Raw genomic sequence first — 24,572 nt, forward strand, 5'->3', positions numbered from 1 at the left:
TTCTCAGTGATAAAGAACCTGCCTGCCAATGCAGGAGGTAGGAGTTCCATCCCTGGGTCCGGAAGATCCCCTGGAGACAGAAACGGCAACCCACTCCAGTGTTCTTGCCTGGGAAATCCCTTGGACAGAGGAGCCTAGTGGGCTACAGTGCATGGAGTCACAAAAGAGCTGGACATGATTTAGAGACTAAACAACAATAACAACAGGGCTGTTTATTCTCCAGTGTGACGTGGATCTTCCAGTTTTCTGTTCAAGTGCACTTGAACCTGAATGCTAGTCAGGGAAAGTGTCTTAAGGACTGACCATTTGTAGTATGTAAATTTTCACATAATCACCTTCACCTTGGCCCATTTTCAGCCCAGCACTTCATTCTGAATCCTGTCTTCCTCTCTACTTGGAGTTCCTGAATCTGAGCCCTTCTAGTTCTTTCATAGTTCTTTCTCCATTATCCTTCAGAGGCAAGGGAATGTGTGGTTCTGTGGGATGTGAATGGGAATCTGAAAGTACAACTCTTAAGTCATTTCCCCAATATTTCAGCCCCACTAGATACATGGTTCTACCACTTTTTGAACTTCACAGGGTTCTTTGGATGACGTAGCTTGTTTCTTGCTAATATATCTGCCAGCATTTATACTGTAGCTTTCTGTACTCTGCTCACCTAGGTACTACTCTTCTTTATGCTTTCTGCCTTCAGATATTGTAACCTGTGATAGGTTCTTCTACCTTTCTTTACAAAGGTGTTTTGTTTTAGTTTCTCCTCTATATTATTTTGAGGTAGTTTTTGGCAAAGAATGTACATTAGAAATGTCTACACTCTGGCATCAGAATTGCTATCTTAAAACCAACTCCATATCTTTCCATTTTCTCTCATTAAAGTCTGTGAATAATTGGAAATGGTTATAATAAATGAAAATTTCCTTAGTGTCTGACTTTTAAATGATCTACTTCATTTAAATAAGTATTTAAGAATCAGTAATATTAATCAAGCTTTCTGTGTTGAAATCCAGAAGCCTCCACTGACCACTGGGATCAAGCAAACCAATTCTGTTTAAGTCATGAGAGCCTCTGGATTGCTAGATGCTACATCTCCATAGACTCAAGCAAATGCATTCTTTCTCCCTTGTGTATCTTACTTGTAAATTGTTTGTTATTTTATTGAAAGTGATTCTCCAAAGAATGAAGCAGATTTCAGATTTTTTAGGAGGATAGAGAAATGAGACAGAAGGTCATATTTAAATATCAAAGTATCCATATGCATAACTCAAGCTGAATCGAACAACCTCTGTGTATGATTTTTAACCGTAATAGCATGAGATCCCTTAGCCTAATTCACTCCTTCTTAGTACAGCATCCTGAAAGTGAAGGAGAAAAAAGAATCAATAATATTTTATGGTTGAAGATAGATAATATTCTATTTGATCAGGGCAAAAGTATGGCATTACTTTTGGCAGCATTTCCAGATTAAAATAATAACATACTATTAACATTTGCCAAAAATAATGATCTATCTTATTTCCATATGCATTTATTGATCACCTACTATTAATCATCAGAAATGGTGACGTTTATTGTTCCTTGAGTATGTGTAGTCCTGCTTTGAGAGAAGAAATGACTTTTGAATGTTATCACTCAGTTTAGTTAGTAAGTTTTGCCTATGAAAAAAACAAAATTATGGGTTTTTAAATTAAAAATTAAATACTTTGTGTGTGTTTACTGAGTTTATTTATACTTTCATTTTAGTGATTACCTTTATACTTCCACAATTTCTTATGTTCTTTTATAAGTCTTCTTATTTAACCTTTTAGTATCTGGTTTATCTGGTTTTATTGATATCCTTTAACTCTCATCTGTCACCTATTTTGAGCTTATATATTTCCTTCTGTGTTTGTCTTTTCTTTCCTTTGTTAGTTACATTATTTCTACTTTCTCCCAATGTAAAATTTCTACATTAGTCTTTCATCTTTATTTTTATTTTAGTCATAGATGTACCTGTATATATTTTTTTAATGTTTAGCCCCATTTTAAAACTGTAAAAAATTCTTCAGAAATACTCATGAGTACACAATACCCTAAATTCTGTGTTGAAACAGTTTTTCTGTAGTCTTAATATATTTAAGGGATACCTTAATTGGACATAAAAATCTTTGATTGACTCATTGAGATTTCTGAAGTTTACTGTTCTAGTGTTGCCTTGCTTTATGTGTTGGTTTTGAAAAGTATGATACCACTCTAATTATTTTGCCTTTTACACATTATTTGACTGGATGTTTGGAGGAGTTTGTCTTTATTCTTGAAATTTAGTGGTTTTGCTCTGATATATCTCTAGGTTGTTCTTGTGTTACTAACTTGCCCAGATATCTGATGGACTCTTTCCGTGTTTAGATTTAGGTCTGTCTTATTTTTCAGAAGTTTCCTGGGATTATAGTTTTAAAAATTAATTCCATTTACTAGTACTTTTTTTAGGGATTCAAACAGTGTGAATGTTATTACTCCTTTTTCTGTCTTCCTTTTCCATTATTTTTCTCTTTTTACTTATTTCATTATCATTCTCTTAATATTCCGTCTTTTTTCCTTTTTTAGTGTCCCTTATTACATTTTCATTTGAGTTTATTCTTTCTTAAGCAACCTGTCTTTGTCTTTTGTCTTCATTCTTGAGTTCAGTCCACTCTCTTTTCTTGTTTTCTTAATTTTTATATTTCAGTTACATGGTAGGTTTTCATATCTTCAAATGCCTTCTTGAGTATAATTAATTCCTTTGGTGGTACTAAATTATTTTCTTTTGATTTATGGTTGGTTTTCCTTTGTGGAGCTTTTCTTGGTTGATAGGGGCTTCCCAGGTAGCTCAAACAAAAGAATCTGCCTGCAATGCAGGAGACCTGGCCCTGGGTTGGGAAGATCCCTTGGAGAAGGGCATGGCAGCCCACTCCAGTATTCTTTCCTGGAGTATTCCATAGACAGAGGAGCCTGGTGGTCTCCAGTCCTTGGGGTTGCAAAGAGTTGAACATGACAGAGTGACTACTACTTTCACTTCCCTTGGTTGGTACACGTTGATTTTCACTTTTGATGTTTCCTAGCTATCTGTTGCCGAGAAGGCAGTGGCACCCCACTCCAGTACTCTTGCCTGGAAAATCCCATGGACGGAGGAGCCTGATAGGCTGCAGTCCATGGAGTCACTAGGAGTCGGACACGACTGAGTGACTTCACTTTGACTTTTCTCTTTCATGCATTGGAGAAGGAAAGGGCAACCCACTCCAGTGTTCTAGCCTGGAGAATCCCAGGGACGGGGGAGCCTGGTGGCCTGCCGTCTATGGGGCCTCACAGAGTCGGACACGACTGAAGTGACTTAGCAGCAGCAGCAGCAGCAGTTGTTGTTGATGTTCAGTCACTAGTAGTGTCTGACTCTTTGAGGCCCTATGGACTGCAGCGCTCCAGGCCTCCCTGTCCCTCACCATCTCCTGGAGTTTGTTACTATCTGTTACTAACAGTTTGCTATTTGTCCCTCTGTCTCTTATTCAGAGAAAGAGAGAGAGTGAGTGAGTATGTTATTATCGTCCTTTAAATAACTCTTGGTATAATAGTGCCCTCTTCCATCAGTATGTCAAAGTGCAAATTTGTTAGTAAATTTGTGGAGGCACTGGGAGAGACAAGAGTTGTTATCAGTGGATTTGTTTCAGACGGGATTAGGGATTATGAGTTCTCCTACTTTGTGCTGTCTTTCAAAACTCTAAAAATTTACCCCTTTTGATTCTTATTCTTTTCAAATGACTCAGTTGGCAAAGGGACTTTTTTTTTTTTTTTTTTTTTTTGCCTTTTTCCCTCACTTAGAAATTATGCATTTCATAGAATGGCCCTTCACGTTTCTGTGCTTTTAAATTCCTCCTCTGATCTACCTGGACACCTATTAAATATTTTCATATTTAGGATGGAGGTCATCTTTCTGACAGTGGTTTTATGTTGACCTTAGTCCCAGTTACCAGCTTTCTTCTTAGCCAGTATTTTTTGTCAAACTACCTTTGCTCTCCACAAGGCCTCATGGTAGAATGGAAGTGGGCATGAATATAAGAAAATCTTGCAGTGGTATATGGTGATCCTTCTTTTACTTGCAGTTATTATCTACTTTAGGCATTGTTTTTCTCAGCTTATGCTATAAGGACATGTTGTTTGGGTAGATTTATTTTTCTATGCTGGCACTGTAATATTTCAGAGAGAGACAAGACTTACATGGAAACTACTGCTTCAAATACCTGGCATTTCTCAAATTAATTTGTTTTAATTTTATATACCATCTCTTCTTCCCTGCTTGTCTTCACGTGAAGTTCTAAACTCATTCATTCAAAAAGTATTTAAAATATTTTTATCTCTGTATGTGAAGTCTTCTAGGGATGCAGTAATGAACAGAGCAGATGTTATTGCTCTCATATATATATCATTCCAGTAGAAGAAAGAAAGAAAGTAAAGAAGTATATAATATAATGTTACATAGTGATGGATAGTATGTTTAAAAATAAATGCATTAGGCCAGGCAGAAATGACAAGGCTGAGGAGTTTGTAATACTTTGTACAATAGTTGATGAAGACCTCTGAAGAAATGTTATTTGAGCAAATTATGTTATAGAACAGTAATGTACATCTCCTTATATTAGCATTTACTTCATATAAATCCTAAAGATTGCTATTGTTCAGTTGCTCAGTCGTGTCTGACTCTGTGACCCCATGGACTGCAGCACGCCAGGCTTCCCTGTCCCGGAGCTCAAACTCATGTCCACTGAGTCAGTGATGCCATCCAACAATCTCATCCTCTGTCATCCCCTTCTCCTCCTATATTCAGTCTTACCCAGCATCAGGGTCTTTTCTAATGAGTTGACACTTTGCATCAGGTGGCCAAAGTATTGGAGCTTCAACTTCAGCATCAGGCTTTCCAATGAATATTCAGGGTTGATCTCCTTTACGATTGACTGGTTTGATCTCCTTGTAGTCCCAGGGGCTAAAGAAGCTTGTCTAACACAGTTCAAAAGAATCAGTTCTTCAGCACTCAGCTTTCTTTGTGGTCCAACTCTTACATCCATACATGACTAATGGAAAAACCATAGCTTTGACTGAACAGACCTTTGTTGGCAAAGTAATGGCTCTGCTTTTTAATATGCTTTCTAGGTTTGTCATAGTTTTTCTTTTGAAGAGGAAGCATCTTTAATTTCATGGCTGCAGTCACCATCTGCAGTGATGTTGGAGCCCAAGAAAATAAAATTTGTCACTGTTTCCATTGATTCCCCATCTATTTGCCATGAAAGTATGGGACCCGATGCCATGATCTTCATTTTTTGAATGTTGAGTTTTAAACCAGCTTTTTCACTCTCCTCTTTCACTTCATCAAAAGGCTCTTTAGTTCCTCTTTGCTTTCTGCCGTAAGGGTTGTATCATCTACATAGCTGAGGTTACTGATATTTCTCCTGGCAATCTTGATTCCAGCTTGTGCTTCATCCAGCCCAGCATTTTTCATGATGTACTCTGCATATAAATTAAATAAGCAGGGTGACAATATACAGCCTTGACGTACACCTTTCCCAATTTGGGACCAGCCCGTTGTTCCACGTCTGGTTCTGTTGCTTCTTGACCTGCATACCGGTTTCTCAGGAAGCAGGTAAGGTGATCTGGTATTCCCATCTCTTTAAAGAGTTTGCCACAGTTTGTTGTCATCCACACAGTCAAAGGCTTTAGCGTAGTCAATGAAGCAGAAGTAGATGTTTTTCTGGAACTCTCTTGCTTTTTCTATGATCCAGCAGATGTTAAATCAAAAAAATGTCTAAAGTTTGTAAAGATCTTACTAGACCCACTCCCATAATTTACATTTTAAAATAACAGGATTAGCCAGAAGGTTTTTAGAAAGGCGAAACTGTCCTCAAGCAGGATACATTGTTGTTATATAATCCTTAGTACAGAATTTAAACTGAGTTGTTTGTTGTCTAATCATCAGTTCCAGGCTTAAAGAAAAAAGTGTTTTATGTGACTTAAGACCAAGGAATGTGGGGGGGGTGGGGTGGGGAAACTAGTTTGTTCTTTCCTCCTCCTTGAGAACCCCAGACCCCTATCTCCGCTTCAAGAGCCCCAGACCACTTTCTCCTCAGGGATCACCAGACTTCTTATCAACCTGCCTAGGAATTGACTCTCTCAGTTCTTATACGAAAGTAGCATTTTTCATCTCTTCAAGAATGAAAGCCAGGTAAGCGAGTGTCTTACTTTTAGCTTTGGCTCTCAAGAAACTTAGAACCCAGTTCAGAGCCAATTCAAGCCAATTCAAGACTCCTGTGCCATGTATTTCTTTTTTCCTCAATCTTAACCTGTTTTGAGTTATATTTTCCCTCATCCTTTTTCTCAAAGTTGCTTCATTAATTATGGAGTGTGACTGTGGAGCATATAAACAAGTAAGCAGATGTATGAGTCAGTAGACTGGAGTGCAAGTACCTCCTCACTTGATTATTTGTATGATCTTAGGGAAGTAGAGCAACCTCTCTGGACTGTAGTTTCCACATCTGCAGAATGGGTTTATAGATCAAATCTTTCTAACTGTAGAACCGTATTTCCATGGGAAATTATTCAGATGTAATTTGAGTTCAGCCCAGTGCCATAGCTGCAGGGAAGCTAATTATGATATCTTCTTAATCTAGATAATATCAGTTACCTCTTGGAACAAAAAAGCATAACTTTATTTCACTACAGCCAACTTTTATATTTTGCTGCAATCTCCCTTTTTCCAGTCTTCATAAAGATTTTGAGTTTCTCTGTGATAGAGTAGAAGTCTTAAGAATAATGAGTAGGTATTTCATTATTCCAGAGAGTGGTTTTTGTATTTTAACATGCACCAAAGTCACCACGGGGCCTTGTGAAAACACAGTTTGCTGTATCCATCCCACAGTTTCTCTTTCAATAGGTCTAGGTTAGGACTCAGAATTTGCATTTTTTAGGAAGTTCCAGCTGATAATGAAGCTGCTGATTCAGGAATTACACTTTGAGAATTACTGTCCTATGTCTGTTAAAAATGCATTTTAGTCAGTTTCCTTATTTTAAAAATTATGTCAGATCGTGTAACTTGATAACAGCCAAGACAAGTAATGTATAATATAATATGTAAAATAATATTTTAAAAAATATGCAAAGCTTCTGATGTCATGAAGCTGTCATATCTAGCAACATGGGCTTTCCACACCTTTCTGATGACTTATACTACTGTTATGAGTGGATAGATACCAATCCAGTGGCAATCTGGGTTGGCTTCAGCTATAAAGCAATTATTCAAGTCTAAAAGCCGTCTTCTCCTATTGATGTGCTGGAGACACCTAAGAAGAAAATGTCAGGGTCAATATAAGTGCATTTACTGACAGTTTAGCTCTTTGCTGTGTCACAGAAGATGAGTTGAAATTTGGCTTTTATCAAAAATAGAAACACCGACCACTTAGAATGATAAAGCAATAGCTTTCAGCTTAGTCATTTTCCATTTATAAAGCACTTTTATAGAAATAAGCAAGCAGTTGTTTATTTTCATCTTCATCATTTCTAAACTCAGATTTACAACAACTGTGTCCAGAAGTAATAGGGAGAAATCACTAGTTTGCATTGCATTAAAGTAACAACAGAGGATCACTTCAAGACAAAATATAACCAAAAGGAACGATCGTCTCACCATAGGTTCTTACAGATCACTTGTGTTCTCTAGTCTTTGTGTTTCAGAGCCTGATCTATGTGTTTCGTAAAATTTAATCTTAGATAGAATTTTTAATTTTTCATTAAACCCTCAATTAATTAGTTACATGAATCAGCAGTTATAATAAGTTACATTTCTAGCTCACTGAGACCTGTCAGTTTCTGGATGAAAGGGACTTCTTCTTCAGAATATCCCTTCAAATGTTTTTTAAAACACACTTTTCATATGTACATGTTTTTTATGTTATTTAATGCTTCCAAAGGTATTTTAAAATCAGGTATGAAAACAAGAAAAATGTCTATAAACATATAGTTAAACACAATGTATTATATCCATGCAATATGGTATTATTTGGCAATAAAAGGAATCGGTGTACTAAATTCATTCTCTACTATGAGTAAACTTCATATATGTTATGCTAAGTAAAAGAAGCCACGCATAAAAGATCACATAATGTATGATTCCATTTTTTGAAATATCCAGAATAGGTAAATTCACAAAAACAGAAAATAGATTGGTAGTTGCCTGGAGCTAGGGGCTGTGAAGAACTGACTCACTGGAAAAGATCCTAACACTGGGAAAGATTGAAGACAGGAAGAGAAGGGGATGACAGAGGATGAGATGATTGGATGGCATTACCAGCTCAATGGACATGAGTTTCAGCAAGCTCTAGGAGTTGGTGATGGACAGGGAAGCCTGGTGTGCTACAGGCCACGGGGTCGCATAGAGTCGGACACGACTGAGCTGAACTGAACTGAGGGGCAATGTAGGGTTACTTCTTAACGGGTATGGGATTTCTTTTTGGAAATGATGAAAATGTTTTGAAACTATATAGAGGTGATGGTTGTACAACACTATGAATATACCAGATGACATTAAATTGGTCACCTTAAAATGGTTAGTTTTATTTTATGTAAATTTCACCTCAACTAGGAAAAAAATGGGGTAACTTGAAACCTAACTGAATTCCAGAATTTTTGACGTGGACGGGCTTCTCAAGATCATCTACCCATTCTCCTGTCATGAAGAAACTGAAATTCATTAGGACTCTCACTCAAATATTTACATGTAGCTTGTCCAAAACATAGACCAGAATTTGAAATGTCTGAATTTCTAGTCTAGCCACTTTTTTAAAAGTGTGACTTGCTGCTTTATTATCTTTTATCAGGTTAGATATTTTAGGTGGAATACTACTCCACTTGTTACTTATACATTAAAATAACAACAAAGAAACATAGCTTCATAGCAGGTGTTTGTTTTAGTAATTTGCCAAAAAGCAGGCCAGAGCTTGAGTTAAAAGAGGGTTATTTTCTGCAGTACATAAAAGAAGGCACCCTGTATTTTAATGCTAGTCCACAGTTGCCTGGTTTGTGAACACTATGGTTCTACCATTATTATGATTCATTTTTAAAAATTCAAAACTATTAAATTTTTGTTAGCTTTTTACCACTGACAATTTTTATTTTTCCAACATAGAAAAATATTCACGGTATAAAAACTAAATGTTCCTGCCTACCTTATGGTGGCTAAAAGCTCTGTTTTTCAGCCATTATCCTCAGAGGCACCTAGGGAGAATTACTGAGTGGGACTAAAGTATAGACAGAGCAGCAATTGCTAACGCAACATAACTTATGTCCTTTGAAACTGAGTTTTATACTCACATGTAGGTAGGCAACTAGCCTTGATTTAGTGCTTGCCTCAGAAAATAGTTATATGTTCTCATTTCAGGGGAAGACACCAGAAAATACAGAGTTTACCCTTGATCAGTGTGGGAATGTAATGGTGCCATCATCCCATGTAGTCAAAAACCCACATCAGTTCAGTTCAGTTCAGTTGCTCAGTCGTGTCTGACTCTTTGCAACCCCATGATTCACAGCACGCCAGGCCTCCTTGTCCATCACCAACTCCCGGAGTTAGCTGTGGACCCAAACCCACGTCCATCGAGTCGGTGATGCCATCCAACCATCTCATCCTCTGTCATCCCTTTCTCCTCCTGCCCTCAATCTTTCCCAGCATCAGGGTCTTTTCAAAAGAGTCAGCTGTTTGCATCAGGTGGCCAGAGTATTGGAGTTTCAGCTTCAACATCAGTCCTTCCAATGAACACCCAGGACTGATCTCTTTTAGGATGGACTGGTTGGATCTCCTTGTAGTCCAAGGGACTCGCAAGAGTCTTCTCCAACACCACAGTTCAAAAGCATCAATTCTTCTGTGCTCAGCTTTCTTTATAGTCTAACTCTCACGTCCATACATGACCACTGGAAAAACCATAGCCTTTACTAGATGGACCTTTGTTGGCAAAGTAATGTCTCTGCTTTTTAATATGCTTTCTAGGTCGGTCATAACTTTCCTTCCAAGGAGTAAGCGTCTTTTAATTTCATGGCTGCAGTCACCATCTGCAATGATTTTGGAGCCCAAAAGAATAAAGTCTGACACTGTTTCCACTGTTTCCCCAACTATATCCCATGAAGTGATGGAACCAGATGCCATGATCTCATTTTCTGAATGTTGAGCTTTAAGCCAACTTTTTCACTCTCCTCTTTCACTTTCATCAAGAGGCTTTTTAGTTCCTCTTCACTTTCTGCCATAAGAGTGGTGTCATCTGCATATTTGAGGTTATTGATATTTCTCCTGGCAATCTTGATTCCAGCTGGTGCTTCCTCCAGCCCAGCGTTTCTCATGATGTACTCTGCATATAAGTTAAATAAGCAGGGTGACAATATACAGCCTTGACGTACTCCTTTTCCTATTTGGAACCAGTCTGTTGTTCCATGTCCAGTTCTAACTGTTGCTTCCTGACCTGCATACAGGTTTCTCAAGAGGCAGGTCAGGTGGTCTGGTATGCCCATCTTTTTCAGAATTTTCCTCAGTTTATTGTGATCCACACAGTCAAAGGCTTTGGCATAGTCAATAAAGCAGAAATAGATGTTTTTCTGGAACTCTCTTGCTTTTTCCACGATCCAGCAGATGTTGGCAATTTGATCTCTGGTTCCTCTGCCTTTTCTAAAACCACATATAATCAACTATATTGCAATTAAAATTTTAAAAAGAGAAAAGCCCTGTGTGTCGCTTTAAAGTCACCCTCCACATCCGTCCATAAGCATCCACAGATTCAACCAACTGGGGATCGTGCACTACTTTCACATGTATTACTTGGGGAAAAAAATCCATAGAGAAGTGTATCTGAGCGTTAAAACTATTGTTGTTCAGGATCAACTGTATATAGTTTTTTTCTCTCTAAGCTTACTTCATCATTCAGTTTCTTCATGCTGTTCATTCTTACGAGGAAGCTACCTCTCATATCATCCTATATTGGATTTCCTATTAATTATTCTCTCCAATGTTCATTTTATCTCAGTGGCATTTTTTACTTGGTAGGTTGTATTTCCTACTTTTCCTTCAGTCCAGGAGTCAGCAAAATACGTCATCTGGGCCAGATTTGGCTCACTGACTGTTCTTGTGAATAAAGTTTTATTGGAACATAATCATTCTCCTTTTTTGTGTTATTGTATATACCTGCATTAGTATTAAAACACCAGAGTTGGGTGGTTGCAACAGAGATCACAAATCTAAAATATTTACTATTAGGTTTAAAACATTTGCCAGTCTTTGGTTTTGTTGTCCAAGTAGAAGGTGAAGAATAGATTCTACAGAATGAATAAATAAAACCAGCAAATGAGAGGATACGGGAAAGTGTAATAGAATTTGTACTTAAGCTAGTTAGAAGCTCTGTGTGGTCAGTAAAAAAGTTTCTTGAAGGTGAATCATCAGAGAAAATATAGAAAAGACAGATTCCTGTCATACTTACTGGTTTTGATGGCATGTCAGAAATGAGGTGTATTGTTTAGGAAATGAGCCATGTAAGGTTTTTGAGCAAAGGAACTTTGCCAAAACAGGATACTGTTGCAGTAATGTTTACAAGCCAAATGAGGATTGTATTAGTGGAAAATTAATACTAATGTATTAATGAGGAAGAGCATAGTTGTAAGAATTTCTAGAGATAAAAATGATAGGCCATTTGATCTGAGGACAAAGAGTTAATAATTCTCAAACTTCATTGAGCAGGAAATTGGAATATTATTTATACATATTTTGGAGATGAACTGATTTTTATGGAAGGTTTAAGTTAATGGAGAAGGATTATAACATTATATAGCATAAGAAACAAAATTGTTTACTAGGTATCATTGATAGCAAAGTTATTAGGGAATCTCAGCCAAAGGTAGTTTTTTAATTGGCCTTATTTTACCAATGAAATTGTAGCCTATCCCATTTCCATCATCTAATTAGGGTCCATCTGTTTATAAAATCCTCTTTCCTTTGGTCTCCAGAATTCTACTCTTACACTCAGATTTACTTCTGTTGTCTCACGCAGAGTAAATTACTGACATTTTCTAAATACTCTGAATCATGCCCAAGAAGGGCTTTAGCTCTCTCAAATAAAAATTCTTATCACAGTATTTTCTTCAACTAAAGCCATGGTTTGCAGACTCTGTACTGAGACACTCCATGGTCCTGCTGCAGCATATTCAAGAGTTCTGTAGGGTGTTTTGTATCAGGGTAATGCATAGTCCTAACATCAGATTGTGATGCATTCCTTGGGGATGATGTCTTATGGGAATGGTTGCTGTGATTTTTTTTTAAATTCCTGAAAATTAGTGCAGAATAGGAAATGAGAGTTGCACTATTCAGTTAGAATCCAAGGTTTGAAGAGTTGTGCAATACCCGTAAGCACCGTATCCCATTAATAAGTGTTCTGCTGGTTTTTTAATGAAGTAAAAACTTTTCAGTTTATATGTATTCTTTTTTCAAACCATGTAATAAACTGTTAAGATCAGTAGTTATGAAGTTGTTTAGATCTGTAGATCTGATTATTATCAAAAGTAGAACTGTTAAGTGTTTCTTAGGGCACCATGAAAAAGTTGTTTTTCCACTAAGGGTGTTGTGAACTGAGAAAGTTCAGATTCTTTGAACTAAACAGTTGTCCAACTCTAAAATAAATATACTCTTCCATTAGCATGTAAAAATGCATCAATCCGTTTATTTCTCTTTCTAAAACTGAATTTCATTGAGTCACAGATGTAGAAAACAAACTTTGTGATACCAGGTGGGAAAGGGGGAAAGGATAAATTTGGAGATTGAGATTGGCATATACACACTACTGTCTATAAAATAATTAATAAACACCTACTGTGTACCATCCCCTGAAGGAGAGAATGGCAACCCACTCCAGTATTCTTGCCTGAAGAATCCTATGGACTGTGTAGCTTGGCGGGCTACAGTCCCTAGGATCACAAAGAGCTGGACTCTGAGCGACTATGCATTTTCATGCACTGTATACCACAGGAAACTCTACTTAATCCTCTATAATGATGTATATGGGGAAAGAATATGAAAGAATGTGGGTATGTATATAACTGGTTCGCTTTATTGTACACCTGAAACTAACAGTATAAATCAGCTATACTCTGATAAAAATTTAAAACAATAATATATAGGAAAAAATAGCATTTCAGTTACATGGGATTTTATGTAGAATCTCAATAACAATTTAATCAGGTATTTTTAAATTATCTGTACACTGTGCTTTGTGCTATAGCAAACATAAAAATAAAAAGTACTCTTAGCCTTAACTTTACAATCAAGTTAGGGAGGTAAGACAAATACAAATTGCTTAAATTGTTAAGTAAAATAAATAGTCTTGGTTATTTATTTTATAGTATATATTATGGAGGTTCAAAGAAGAAAGAGTGTATCTGTTGGTAGGAATGCAGTATGACTTTGTGGGATGAATGTTCAATTTAAAATGGACCTTGATGGAGGGGTAAAATTCCAACAGGTAGAGAGGGTGGATATTTTAAACAAACAAAACAAAACCATAATGACTGAATAGATTTATTTTGGGGGAATCAATTCATTCTATATGAGTGAAGGAAGGACATACCTTGTAGAGTAGTAGAGGTTACAGCTGATACACTCTGCAAGTTGGAATATTATTGTGGAGAGCTTTGAATGCTGGGGTGTGAGACATTTGGATTTAATTTACTAGTAAAAGAAGACTGATTGGGGTGATTAATCTGTCAGCAGGATATAGGATGATTAAATCAAGGAGAGATAGGAGGTAAGGAGCTTTTGGAAAGGGAATGATGGATTTTGTTTTATGTATTTGTATTTCAAAGGAAATACCGAGCTCTATATTCAAGTTTAAAAGCATATTTTTGAGCAGCATTATAACTAAGAGCTATAAAATAGAACTCAACATTAATAGAAAAACAGTGTGTGGAAATTCCTTAAAAAACTGGAAATAGAACTGCCTTATGATCCAGCAATCCCACTGCTGGACATACATACTGAGGAAACCAGAATTGAAAGAGACACGTGTACCCCAGTGTTCATCGCAGCACTGTTTATAATAGCCAGGACGTGGAAGCAACCTAGTTGTCCATCAACAGATGAATGGATGAGAAAGCTGTGGTACATATACACAATGGAGTATTACTCAGCCATTAAAAAGAATACATTTGAATCAGTTCTAATGAGATGGATGAAACTGGAGCCTATTATACAGAGTGAAGTAAGCCAGAAAGAAAAACACCAATACAGTATAGTAACGCATATATATGGAATTTAGAAAGATGGTAACAATAACCCTGTATATGAGACAGCAAAAGAGACACTGATGTATAGAACAGTCTTATGGACTCTGTGGGAGAGGGAGAGGGTGGGATGATTTGGGAGAATGGCATTGAAATACGTATAATATCATATATGGAACGAGTCGCCAGTCCAGGTTCGATGCACGATACTGGATGCTCGGGGCTGGTGCACTGGGACGACCCAGAGGGATGGAATGGGGAGGGAGGAGGGAGGAGGGTTCAGGATGGGGAACACATGTATACCTGTGGCGGATTCATTTCGATATTTGGCAAAACCAATATAATATTGTAAAGTTTAAAAATAAAATAAAATTAAGAAAAAAAAAGGAAAAACAAAACTTTGTAACACTCTTGATATTACTGCATAAATAATATTAATAAAATGCTAATATGTGTGGAATGCATGCTTTATGCCAGGCATTATATGAAGCATTCATTTAATTTTCACAACAACCTTAATAGGCATTAGTATTCCCATTTTTTAGATAAAAACCTAGGGAAGTTACATAGCTCAGGTTACATAAGAAGTACTAAGACTGGCAAACTGTTTAAATTAAGTATCAGTTCAGTTCAGTTGCTCAGTCGTGTCCGACTCTGTGACCCCATGAATCACAGCATGCCAGGCCTCCCTGTCCATCACCAACTCCCAGAGTTCACTCAGACTCACGTCCATCGAGTCAGTGATGCCATCCGGCCATCTCATCCTCTGTCATACCCTTCTCCTCCTGCCCCCAATCCCTCCCAGCATCAGAGTCTTTTCCAATGAGTCAACTCTTCGCATGAGGTGGCCAGAGTATTGGAGTTTCAGCTTCAGCCTCAGTCCTTCCCATGAACACACAGGACTGATCTCCTTTAGGATGGAGTGGTAGGATCTCCTTGCAGTCCAAGGGACACTCGAGTCTTCTCCAACACCACAGTTTGAAAGCATCAATTCTTTGGCACTCAGCTTTCTGCACAGTCCAACTCTCACATCCATACATGGCCACTGAAAAACCATAGCCTTGACTAGATGGACCTTTGTTGGCAAAGTAATGTCTCTGCTTTTGAATATGCTGTCTAGATTGGTCATGACTTTCCTTCCAAGTTGTAAGCATCCTTTAATTTCATGGCTGCAGTCACCATCTGCAGTGATTTTGGAGCCCAGAAAAATAAAGTCTGACACTGTTTCCACTGTTTCCCCATCTATTTCCCATGAAGTGATGGGACCAGATGCCATGATCTTCGTTTTCTGAATGTTGAGCTTTAAGCCAACTTTTTCACTCTCCTCTTTCACTTTCATCAAGAGGCTCTTTAGTTCTTCTTCACTTTCTGCCATAAGGGTGGTGTCATCTGCATATCTGAGGTTATTGATATTTCTCCCGGCAATCTTGATTCTAGCTTGTGCTTCTTCCAGTCCAGCATTTCTCATGATGTACTTTGCATATAAGTTACATAATCAGGGTGACAATATACAGCCTTGACGTATTCCTTCTCCTATTTGGAACCAGTCTGTTGTTCCATGTCCAGTTCTAACTGTTGCTTCCAGACCCACATACAGGTTTCTCAAGAAGCAGGTCAGGTGATCTGGTATGCCCATCTCTTTCAGAATTTTCCACAGTTTATTGTGATCCACACAGTCAAAGGCTTTGGCATAGTCAATAAAGCAGAAATAGATGTTTTTCTGGAACTCTCTTGCTTTTTTGATGATCCAGCGGATGTTGGCAGTTTGATCTCTCATTCCTCTGCCCTTTCTAAAACCAGCTTGAACATCTGGAAGTTCACGGTTCACATACTGTAGAAGCCTGGCTTGTAGAATTTTGAGCATTACTTTGCTAGCGTGTGAGATGAGTGCAATTGTGTGTAGTCTGAGCATTCTTTGGCATTGCCTTTCTTTGGGATTGGAATGATTAGTGATTCTTTTCCTGTCGTTGCTATAAAGTAGTGCATATCATAACATTGTAACTGTAAACAATTTATACATTATCCTAATGTTGGTCGAAGTCAGTATTTTTCTTACAATCATATAGGAACTATGCTTTGTAATAATTCATACTTGATCCTCACACTCCTACAAGGAAATACATTTTATACTCCAAGAGATTTGCAGAACACATAGGACCCATTAAAAGGAAGAAAACACGCTGTATGATTTTTGTATTTTTTTTTTTTTGGCTTCTTATTTATTCATTCTCTCAACTAGTCTTGACTAGTGTTACTATGGCACTTTCGTTATGGTGTGGAAAACAGAGTAATTATGTTCTTTAAAACAGACAACAGTCGTGCATCTTGAGATACAGCATCTGGTACTCTCAGCCATCCCTCATCATTGCTAGTCTGCATTTGGTAGGGCTTCTAGTTGTCCAAATATTTTTATGTTATGGTATATTCTTATTTTTTTAAATATTTATTTATTTATTTTTGGCTGTGCTGGGTCTTCATTGGTATGTAAAGACGTTCATTGCGGCGAGTGGGGCTATTCTAGTTGCTGTGCGCAGGCTTGTTAGTGCAGTGGCTGCTCTTGCTGTGGAGCACAGGCCTGGGGCGGGGCCAGGCCTGGGCAGGTGTAGTTTCAGTAGCTGTGGCTTCTGACTGCGCAGGTTCAGTCATTGTGGCTCCGGGGCTTAGCTCTTCCATGGCTTGTGGATCTTGCTGGACCAGAAATCAAACCTTTGTCCCCTGCATTGGCAGGCAGATTGTTAACCACTGGACCACCAGGGAGGTCCCTCTTTTAAAGAGAATAATCAAACCACTTCACCAAAACTTGAAAAATAAAAACATGAAAATCACCCATAATTTTTCTACTGAAATTTGACCATATTTGCTTTTGGAGTATTCCCTAGTAGATTCTTTTCCTATTGCTATAATATAGTTTTAACCATATTTTGCATATACTGCTTGTATAGCTTATGTTTCATTTAACACTTGTGTGGCATAAACATTTTCCACTTTGCCGCTTTGTTTCATAATTTTCCTTTTTAATATCTTCAAAGTATTCTCTAGAATAGCATTATCTAGGGGAAATACAATAAAACCCACATAATTTAAAATTTTCTAGTAGAGACATTGAAAATGTAAAAAGAAACAAGTAAATTAATGTTAACAATATATTTAACTTCAAATATCTATAATAATTATCATTTCAACACATTCATATAAAATTATTAATTATATTTTTAACCTTTTTTTCTTTGAAATTGATATCTGTTTTACATTTGTAACACAGCGCAGTCACTAAATTGTTAATGATCAAAATGAAATGTAACCGTACCAAAACAATAAAAATGTGTTTAATAGAAGAATATTTTTCATTCCTTCCATTTTGAAATTTCAAAAAAATTAAATCAAAAATTCAGTTCCACAGTCACACTAACCACATTTCATATGCTCATTATCGACATGTGGCTTCTTACATTTAAATTAAAATTAAATAAAATTTGAAATTCAATTCTTCAATTGCACTAGCCACATTTTAAATGATCCATAACCAAATTTAGAATGGGTGGATATGCCAATTCTTACTTGACTACTTATTCCTCTATTATTGAATATTTATGTTTAAGTCACATGTATAGTATACTGATATGTTCCTAAATGAATATTTTCCATATTTTGAATTATTTTCTTGAGGTAGACTCTTAGAATTATTGCATCAAAGAATATGAATTTTATATTTCATCATATTTTCAATTTATTTTCTTGGAAAAGTGTCAGTTGCATTCCCATCAGCAGTATTAATATAGTGATTTTAGCAACCTTTCTTCATCATTAAGTTACTACAATGATTTTATATTCTATGTATTTTATTTTGTTAATTGAACTATAGTTGATTTGCAATATTACATTAGTTTCAGGTGTACAACATACTGATTCTATTTTTTAATAGATTTATATTTCATTTAAATTATTAGAAAATGATGGCTCATTTTCCTGTCATGTACAGTGCATATATTTACAGCCTATTTATTTTATATGTAGTAGGTTATATCTCTTAATCCCATACTGCCATCTTGCCCTGCCCCACTTCTGGTAATCACAGTTGTCTTTTTATATCTATGATTATTACATTCATATGTGATAATAAAAAGTATCTGTCTTTCTCTGTCTGACTTATTTCATGAAGTATAATAGACTCTAGGTCTGTCCACATGGTTGCAAGCGGCAGAATTTCATTCCTGTTTATGGCTGAGTAATCTTTATCCATTCATCTTTTGATGGGCATTTAGTTGCTTTCAGCTGCTTTGAACTTTGGAGTGTTTTTATTGTTCTGAATTAGTGTTTTTGGTTTCTTTGAATATATATTTAGCACTGGAATGGCAGGATCATATGGTAGTTCTATTTTTAATTTTTTGAGGAACCTCTATACTGTTTTATGTAGTGCCAGTACTAATTTCCATTCCCACCAACAATGTGCAATTGTTCTTTTACTCCATATTTTTGCAAATATCTATTATTTATAGACTTTTTGATGACTGCCCTTTTGACAGATGTGACATGATATCTCATTGTGGCTTTGATTTGCATTTCTCTAATGATTAAGAATCTTTTCATGTGCCTATTGGTCATCTGTATATCTTCTTTAGAAATGTCTACTCAGATCTTCTGCCCATTTTTTAAATTGGATTGCTTATATTTTTGATATTGAGGTATATAGGCTGTTTATATAGCATTTTGGATATTAACCCCTTATTGGTCAATTATTTACAAACTTCTCTCATTCAGTAGATTGTGTTTTTATTTTGTTGATGATTTCCTTCACAGTACAAAAGCTTTTAAGTTTAATTAAATTCCATTTGTTTAGTTTTGCTTTTATTTCCTTTGCTTTAGGAGACATATTCCCCCCAAATTGCAGTAATATCTGTCAAAGAGTATTTCACCTCTGTTTTTCTCTAGGAGTTTTATGGCATCCAGTCTTACATTTAGGTTTTAGGTCTTTAATACATTCTGAGTTTATTTTTGTATATGATGTTTGAGTATGTACTAATTTCTTTCTTCTACACGTAGCTGTCCAGTTTTGTCAGCACCAGTCATTGAAAAGACTGTCTTTTCTCCATTGTTTATCCTTGCCTCCTTTCTCATAGATTAATTAAACGTAATGCATGAGTTTCTTTTGGGCCCTCTGTTCCTTTCTGTTGATCTATGTTTCTCTTTCTATGCCAGTACTATACAGTTTTGATGACTGTAGCTTTGTCGTATAGTCTGAAGTCAGGGAACAAGATTCTTCCAGCTCTCTTCTTTCTCAAGATTGCTTTGCCAATTTGGGGTCCTTTATAATTCCATATAAATTTTATGATTATTTGTTCTTGCTCTGTAGAAGATGCTTTGAGTTGTCTGATGGAGATTACAGTGAATCTATAGATTGGTTTTAGTGATATGGACATTTTAATCTTTTTTATCTTCTATTCCATGAACATGGAATATCTTTCCTTTATTGTGTGTGTATTATCTTTCCTTTTCCTTCATCAGTGATTTATAGTTTTCAGAGTATAGCTCTTTCACCTCCTTGGTTAAGTTTATTTGTAGGTATATTATTTTTGATGGGATTTTAAATGAGCAGTTTCTTTTCTTTTCTTTTAGTATTTTAAACACTTTAGTTCCTTACACTCCCCCATATTTAAGCTACCCTGAGAAATCCTCAGAGTGGCTGACTGACAAATCTGCATACTTGGGATTTCCAAATTTTATGTCTGCCTCTGATAAAAAAATGGTTCTTTGGCTCTGCCTTGGGCTTTCCCCATTCCTTTTCCTCCTGCCTTTTTGTTCTGCTTCAGTTTTCATTAAAATGGATAAAATTGTCTCACTTCACCCTCAGTTCTGATTAATATTAGCCAGTCTCTAAGAGTTAGGATCTGCTTTGCTTTTCATTGTTCTTATGGCCAAAGAGTAGCAGGGCTAACTGTTGTGCTGACTGAAATTCCTAATTAGAATATTACAAGAGTTTTGTTGATTCTATAGAGTGTTTTTCTAAACTATAGCTCTCTAAGCTATTGGTCTGTTTTTATTACAAACCTGTTACTTGAAAAAAAATTTATACTGGCACTGTTTTTATTTTTGGTGATACTATACTCTGAAACATGTGGCTTAGCAATGGATATAAATCAAGAAAGAAAAGTTATGGTTGGCATCAGTTTTAGGTCTTTGCACTCTAACAGAGCACAAATCCATAATTGCTCAAATACTAAATATTTACTTAAAGAGAAACAAGAAACAATTCAAAAAATGGAATTAATTTAAATCGTGAATTTGCCTCAATTAAAAACTGACCTTTTTTTGTATATTCTTTGTAAAGTTGACAAAATGGAAATTCTGCTGTCCACATCACTTGCTCTTATGTTGCATTTTAAAGTTAACACACATACAACATACACACATTTGGAATGAGGCCAAATTTAAACTCCAGGGGCATACTGTTCTGTACCTTAAATTACAATCAGATGTATTTTAGCACAGATCAAATTTTCAGTCTGAAGTTGGTGAGAAGCCTAATTATTTGACCAGGTGACTATTTGTGTAGACCATTCTATGGCTGTCTGTGGTTAATCCACAGCTGGCAGAGTGCTAACTCTGGGAGGTTTTTATTTCATGCTGAAACAGTTCGGGGAGAATTAAGAGGAGGGGAGAGTTTTAAACTCTCCTCATTAAATGAAAGACTAAAGAGCAAATACATCCATATTACTATGGAGACAAGATGCTATATACACTGTTCATCTTAATTCTCCAAGTGACAAAAATAGCAAAGCAGCTTGAATGCTCATAGTTCGCAAGTGACATGGTATTTGGTTAAAAAATGAAGATGAAAAGATTAAATGATATTACCTAATAATAAGTGATGTTACCTTTCTAAACAGTTAAATATTGGTAAAGAATTAATGGATTAGAATTTTAAATGATGAGAAAATTTTATGTTATTTTGATTGGAGAACATATTTCTTATAATTTTATTAGCAATACTTTAGTAAGAGATAATTATAAAGTTCTTTCTAAATACTTCAAGATTTTTAAGGGAAAGATACCCTTCAAAAATATACCCCAGTACACATGACTTCTGCCAGAAAGTTGATTTTTTAATGTTCAAAATCTTATTTTCTCTTTAAACTTTTTGAGTTTGCAAGAGGGATGTAGTTAGTCTCTCAATTATAAGTGAGCATTTCAATAGCTGTTTTGTAACTTAAGGTAACTCTTCTCTAATGAAATGGCACATATTAAGCATACACTACTCATGTGATAAACTTTTCTCCTGATCAAATGCTATAGTTTCCTGCTTTGCATTTTATAATTGCATTTTTAAGGTTTACATTGTAGAGGCTGTGCTTCCCTTGTGGCTCAGCTGGTAAAAAAAATCCGCCTGCAGTAAGGGAGACCTGGGATCAATCCCTGGGTTGCGAAGATCTGCTATTGAAGGGAACATCTACCCATTCCAGTAGTCTGGCCTGGAGAATTCCAGGACTGTATAGTCCATGGGGTTGCAAATAGTCAGACATGACTGAGTGACTCTCACTTTCACTTTCACTTGTAGAGGCTTTTGTATTATGTATGTTGTTGGTGTTGTTAAGTTGCTCAGTCATGTCCAATTCTTTGTGACCCCCGTGGACTGCAGCATGCCAGGCTCCCTTGTCCTTCACTGTCTTGTGGAGTTTGCTTAGATTAATGTCCATTGAGTTGATAATGCTGCGTAACTATTTCATCCTCTGCCAATCCTTTCTCCTTTTGCCTTCAATCTTTCCCAGCATCAGGGTCTTTTCCAGTGAATCAGCTCTTCACGTAAGGTGGCCAAAGTATTCAAGCTTCAGCTTCAACATTAGTCCTTCCAATGAATATTCAAGATTAATTACCTTTAGGATTGACTGATTTGATCTCCTTGCATTTTATGGCACTCTCACGAGTCTTCTCCAGCACCACAATTTGAAAGCATCAATTCTTTGGCGCTCAGCCTTGTCTATGGTCCAACTCTCAGATCTATTCATGACTACTGAAAAAACCATAGCTTGAACTATACAGACTTTTGTTGACAAAGTGATGTCTCTTGTCTTTAATATGCTATCCAGGTTTGTCATAACTTTCCTTCCAAGGAGCGTCTTTTAATTTCAAGGCTGCAATCACCGTCCGCAGTGATTTTGGAGCCCAGGACAAAAAATCTGTTACTTGCTATGAAGTGATGGGGCCAGATGCCATGATCTAAGTTTTTTGAATGTTGACTTTTAAGCCAACTTTTTCACTCTCCTCTTTCACCCTCATCAAGGGGCTCTTTAGTTCCTCTTCACTTTCTGCCATCAGAGTGGTATCATCTGCATATGTGAGGTTGTTGGTATTTCTCCTGGCAGACTTGATTCCAGCTTGTGATTCATCTGTATTTTGTATAGATTTCTTCTTGTATTCTCACTGAGAATGATTCTGTGGAGATAGCATTTCTAATTTCTCCTTTTTTTCTTTACCCAGGGTTTTTTCCTCACAGTTTCTCCAGAGTCGATTTTAAAAGTGGCTCACCATGCTTCTGAAAACAACAGAATTTTCACTTTGAATCTGTCTGCACCATTTATTAGTCAGTTCTACAAGGAATCATTGATGAAAGTTATGCCTTTTGTTGACATACTTTTTGGAAACGAGATGGTGAGTAATTTTTTTAAATAAAAGTGCCTTGCTTTTGGTTTCTGTTTTTGTATGTGTTTAGAAATACATAAATAAAAACTTAAATAACTGCATAAGTACACTTGAGAATTACACAGTAAAATGGCCTCAGTTCGGTCCACTATAGTTCATTATTTTCAATATTTCCTTTAGAATATACTAATTCCTTACATAATAAACAATTAGTCTTTTAAAAAATTTGGTTATTCAGGTTGATAATTTACGCTTGGTAACATTCACTCCTATGAGCTCCTATAACATTTCTGTGAGTTTTTGCAAATGTATACCTGTTATGTGACTTGTAGCATAAGCAAGATAAAAAACATTTTCATCATCTTTGTCGGTCAAGCCTTCCCCTAATCCTTAGCCCTTAACATAAACTGTTTTCTGACCTGTCAAATAATGTTTTTGTTTGAAATTTTCATTTCAAGATAAGTGATATCTAGTTTAAATGTTTTATGAAGTTAAGTACATTTTCAAGGTCTTGAGTCAGTTTAATAAATTATGACTATATGGTTGTATATTGTAATTTGTAGTTAAATGTGTTTATATCAAGATTATAATTTCTTTCATTCAAACTTTAGTGAAAAACAAAATTTTTTTCTTATTTAATATTCATACCTTCTGTCTTACCTGTAGACTATAAACATCCATAAATACTTGTGGACTATAAAAATCCTTGAAATAGAAAAAAAGGAGACTTTTGCTATATCTTCCTTTTATGAATGTGTGAAGTTGTATGAATTACCTCAGAAGTCCATTCTGATTCAGATTCTATGATTCTAACTTAGTTTGATTATATTCACCAATTTTATATCTGAATAAAATAACTATATTGTCTGCCTAGAATAACATAAAATTTGACCTGGAAGTAACTTGTGGGTTATTGGTGTGGAAATCATATGGTGTGAATATCTTCTAAGGGCCCTTAACCAATTGAAGGACATGCTACATTCTTAACGACTAACAAACTGACTTAATGGGAAGAAATAGTGGTAAAAACCTTGATCTCCTAGGTATCTGCTGGAGGTCTCATTTGACTGAAATCTGTGTTTCAGATTTTCCGTATTGTCAATGTTATTTTCTAGGTACAGGAAGCTCTTAAGAAAAGTGCTATTCTAGACCCTTTAAATAAGGTTAACGAGTTGGTCATTAGTATAGTAGTCTGAGAGTGCTTGGGAGAAGTTGATACTTGAATCCAGAGTCCTTTATAGTCAGAAACAGTAGAATGGCAATACTTAGACTTTAAGAAGACAAACTTTAAAACTTTTAAAAAAGATAAATGTCATTCTAAAGAATGAGATTTGGAAAGTAAAGAAAACTTGAGAGGGTTGAATACCAGCAAAAATTCAGTTATGACTTTAAAATCTCAAATGACCTTAATTAAAAGGAAAATGAAGAAGAGCCTTAACAAAAATAAAAAGCTTGGAGAACATACAGAAAACTGTTTAATAAGAGCTCACATTTGTAAAACATATGTAAAAATGATGGAAAGCATTTATAGAACGAAGGAGCAGTGCTGAAAGTTTGGCTGAGACATAGGAGAATAGAAAAGAATAGAGGCCTAAGAATGATTAGTTTTGCAGAAAATGCTGATAATATCAAAATGTTCTTTATTGTTT

The 24,572-nt window shown here is 36.1% G+C and overlaps 1 protein-coding gene across 5 annotated transcripts in view; it reads left to right on the forward strand.

Moving 5' to 3' along the window:
* The window catches only part of ADK (adenosine kinase), a 566,593-nt gene that overhangs the window by 372,889 nt on the left and 169,132 nt on the right, over positions 1–24,572 (forward strand). For all 5 annotated transcript variants that reach the window (XM_045165559.1, XM_045165562.1, XM_045165561.1 and 2 more), the window contains one exon: positions 22,762–22,932. In XM_045165559.1, coding sequence (XP_045021494.1) covers positions 22,762–22,932 — 171 coding nt within the window. The remainder of the gene's footprint in view (positions 1–22,761; positions 22,933–24,572) is intronic.

This window comes from Bubalus bubalis, chromosome 4 (assembly GCF_019923935.1).
Source record: "Bubalus bubalis isolate 160015118507 breed Murrah chromosome 4, NDDB_SH_1, whole genome shotgun sequence".
NCBI lineage: Eukaryota > Metazoa > Chordata > Mammalia > Artiodactyla > Bovidae > Bubalus > Bubalus bubalis.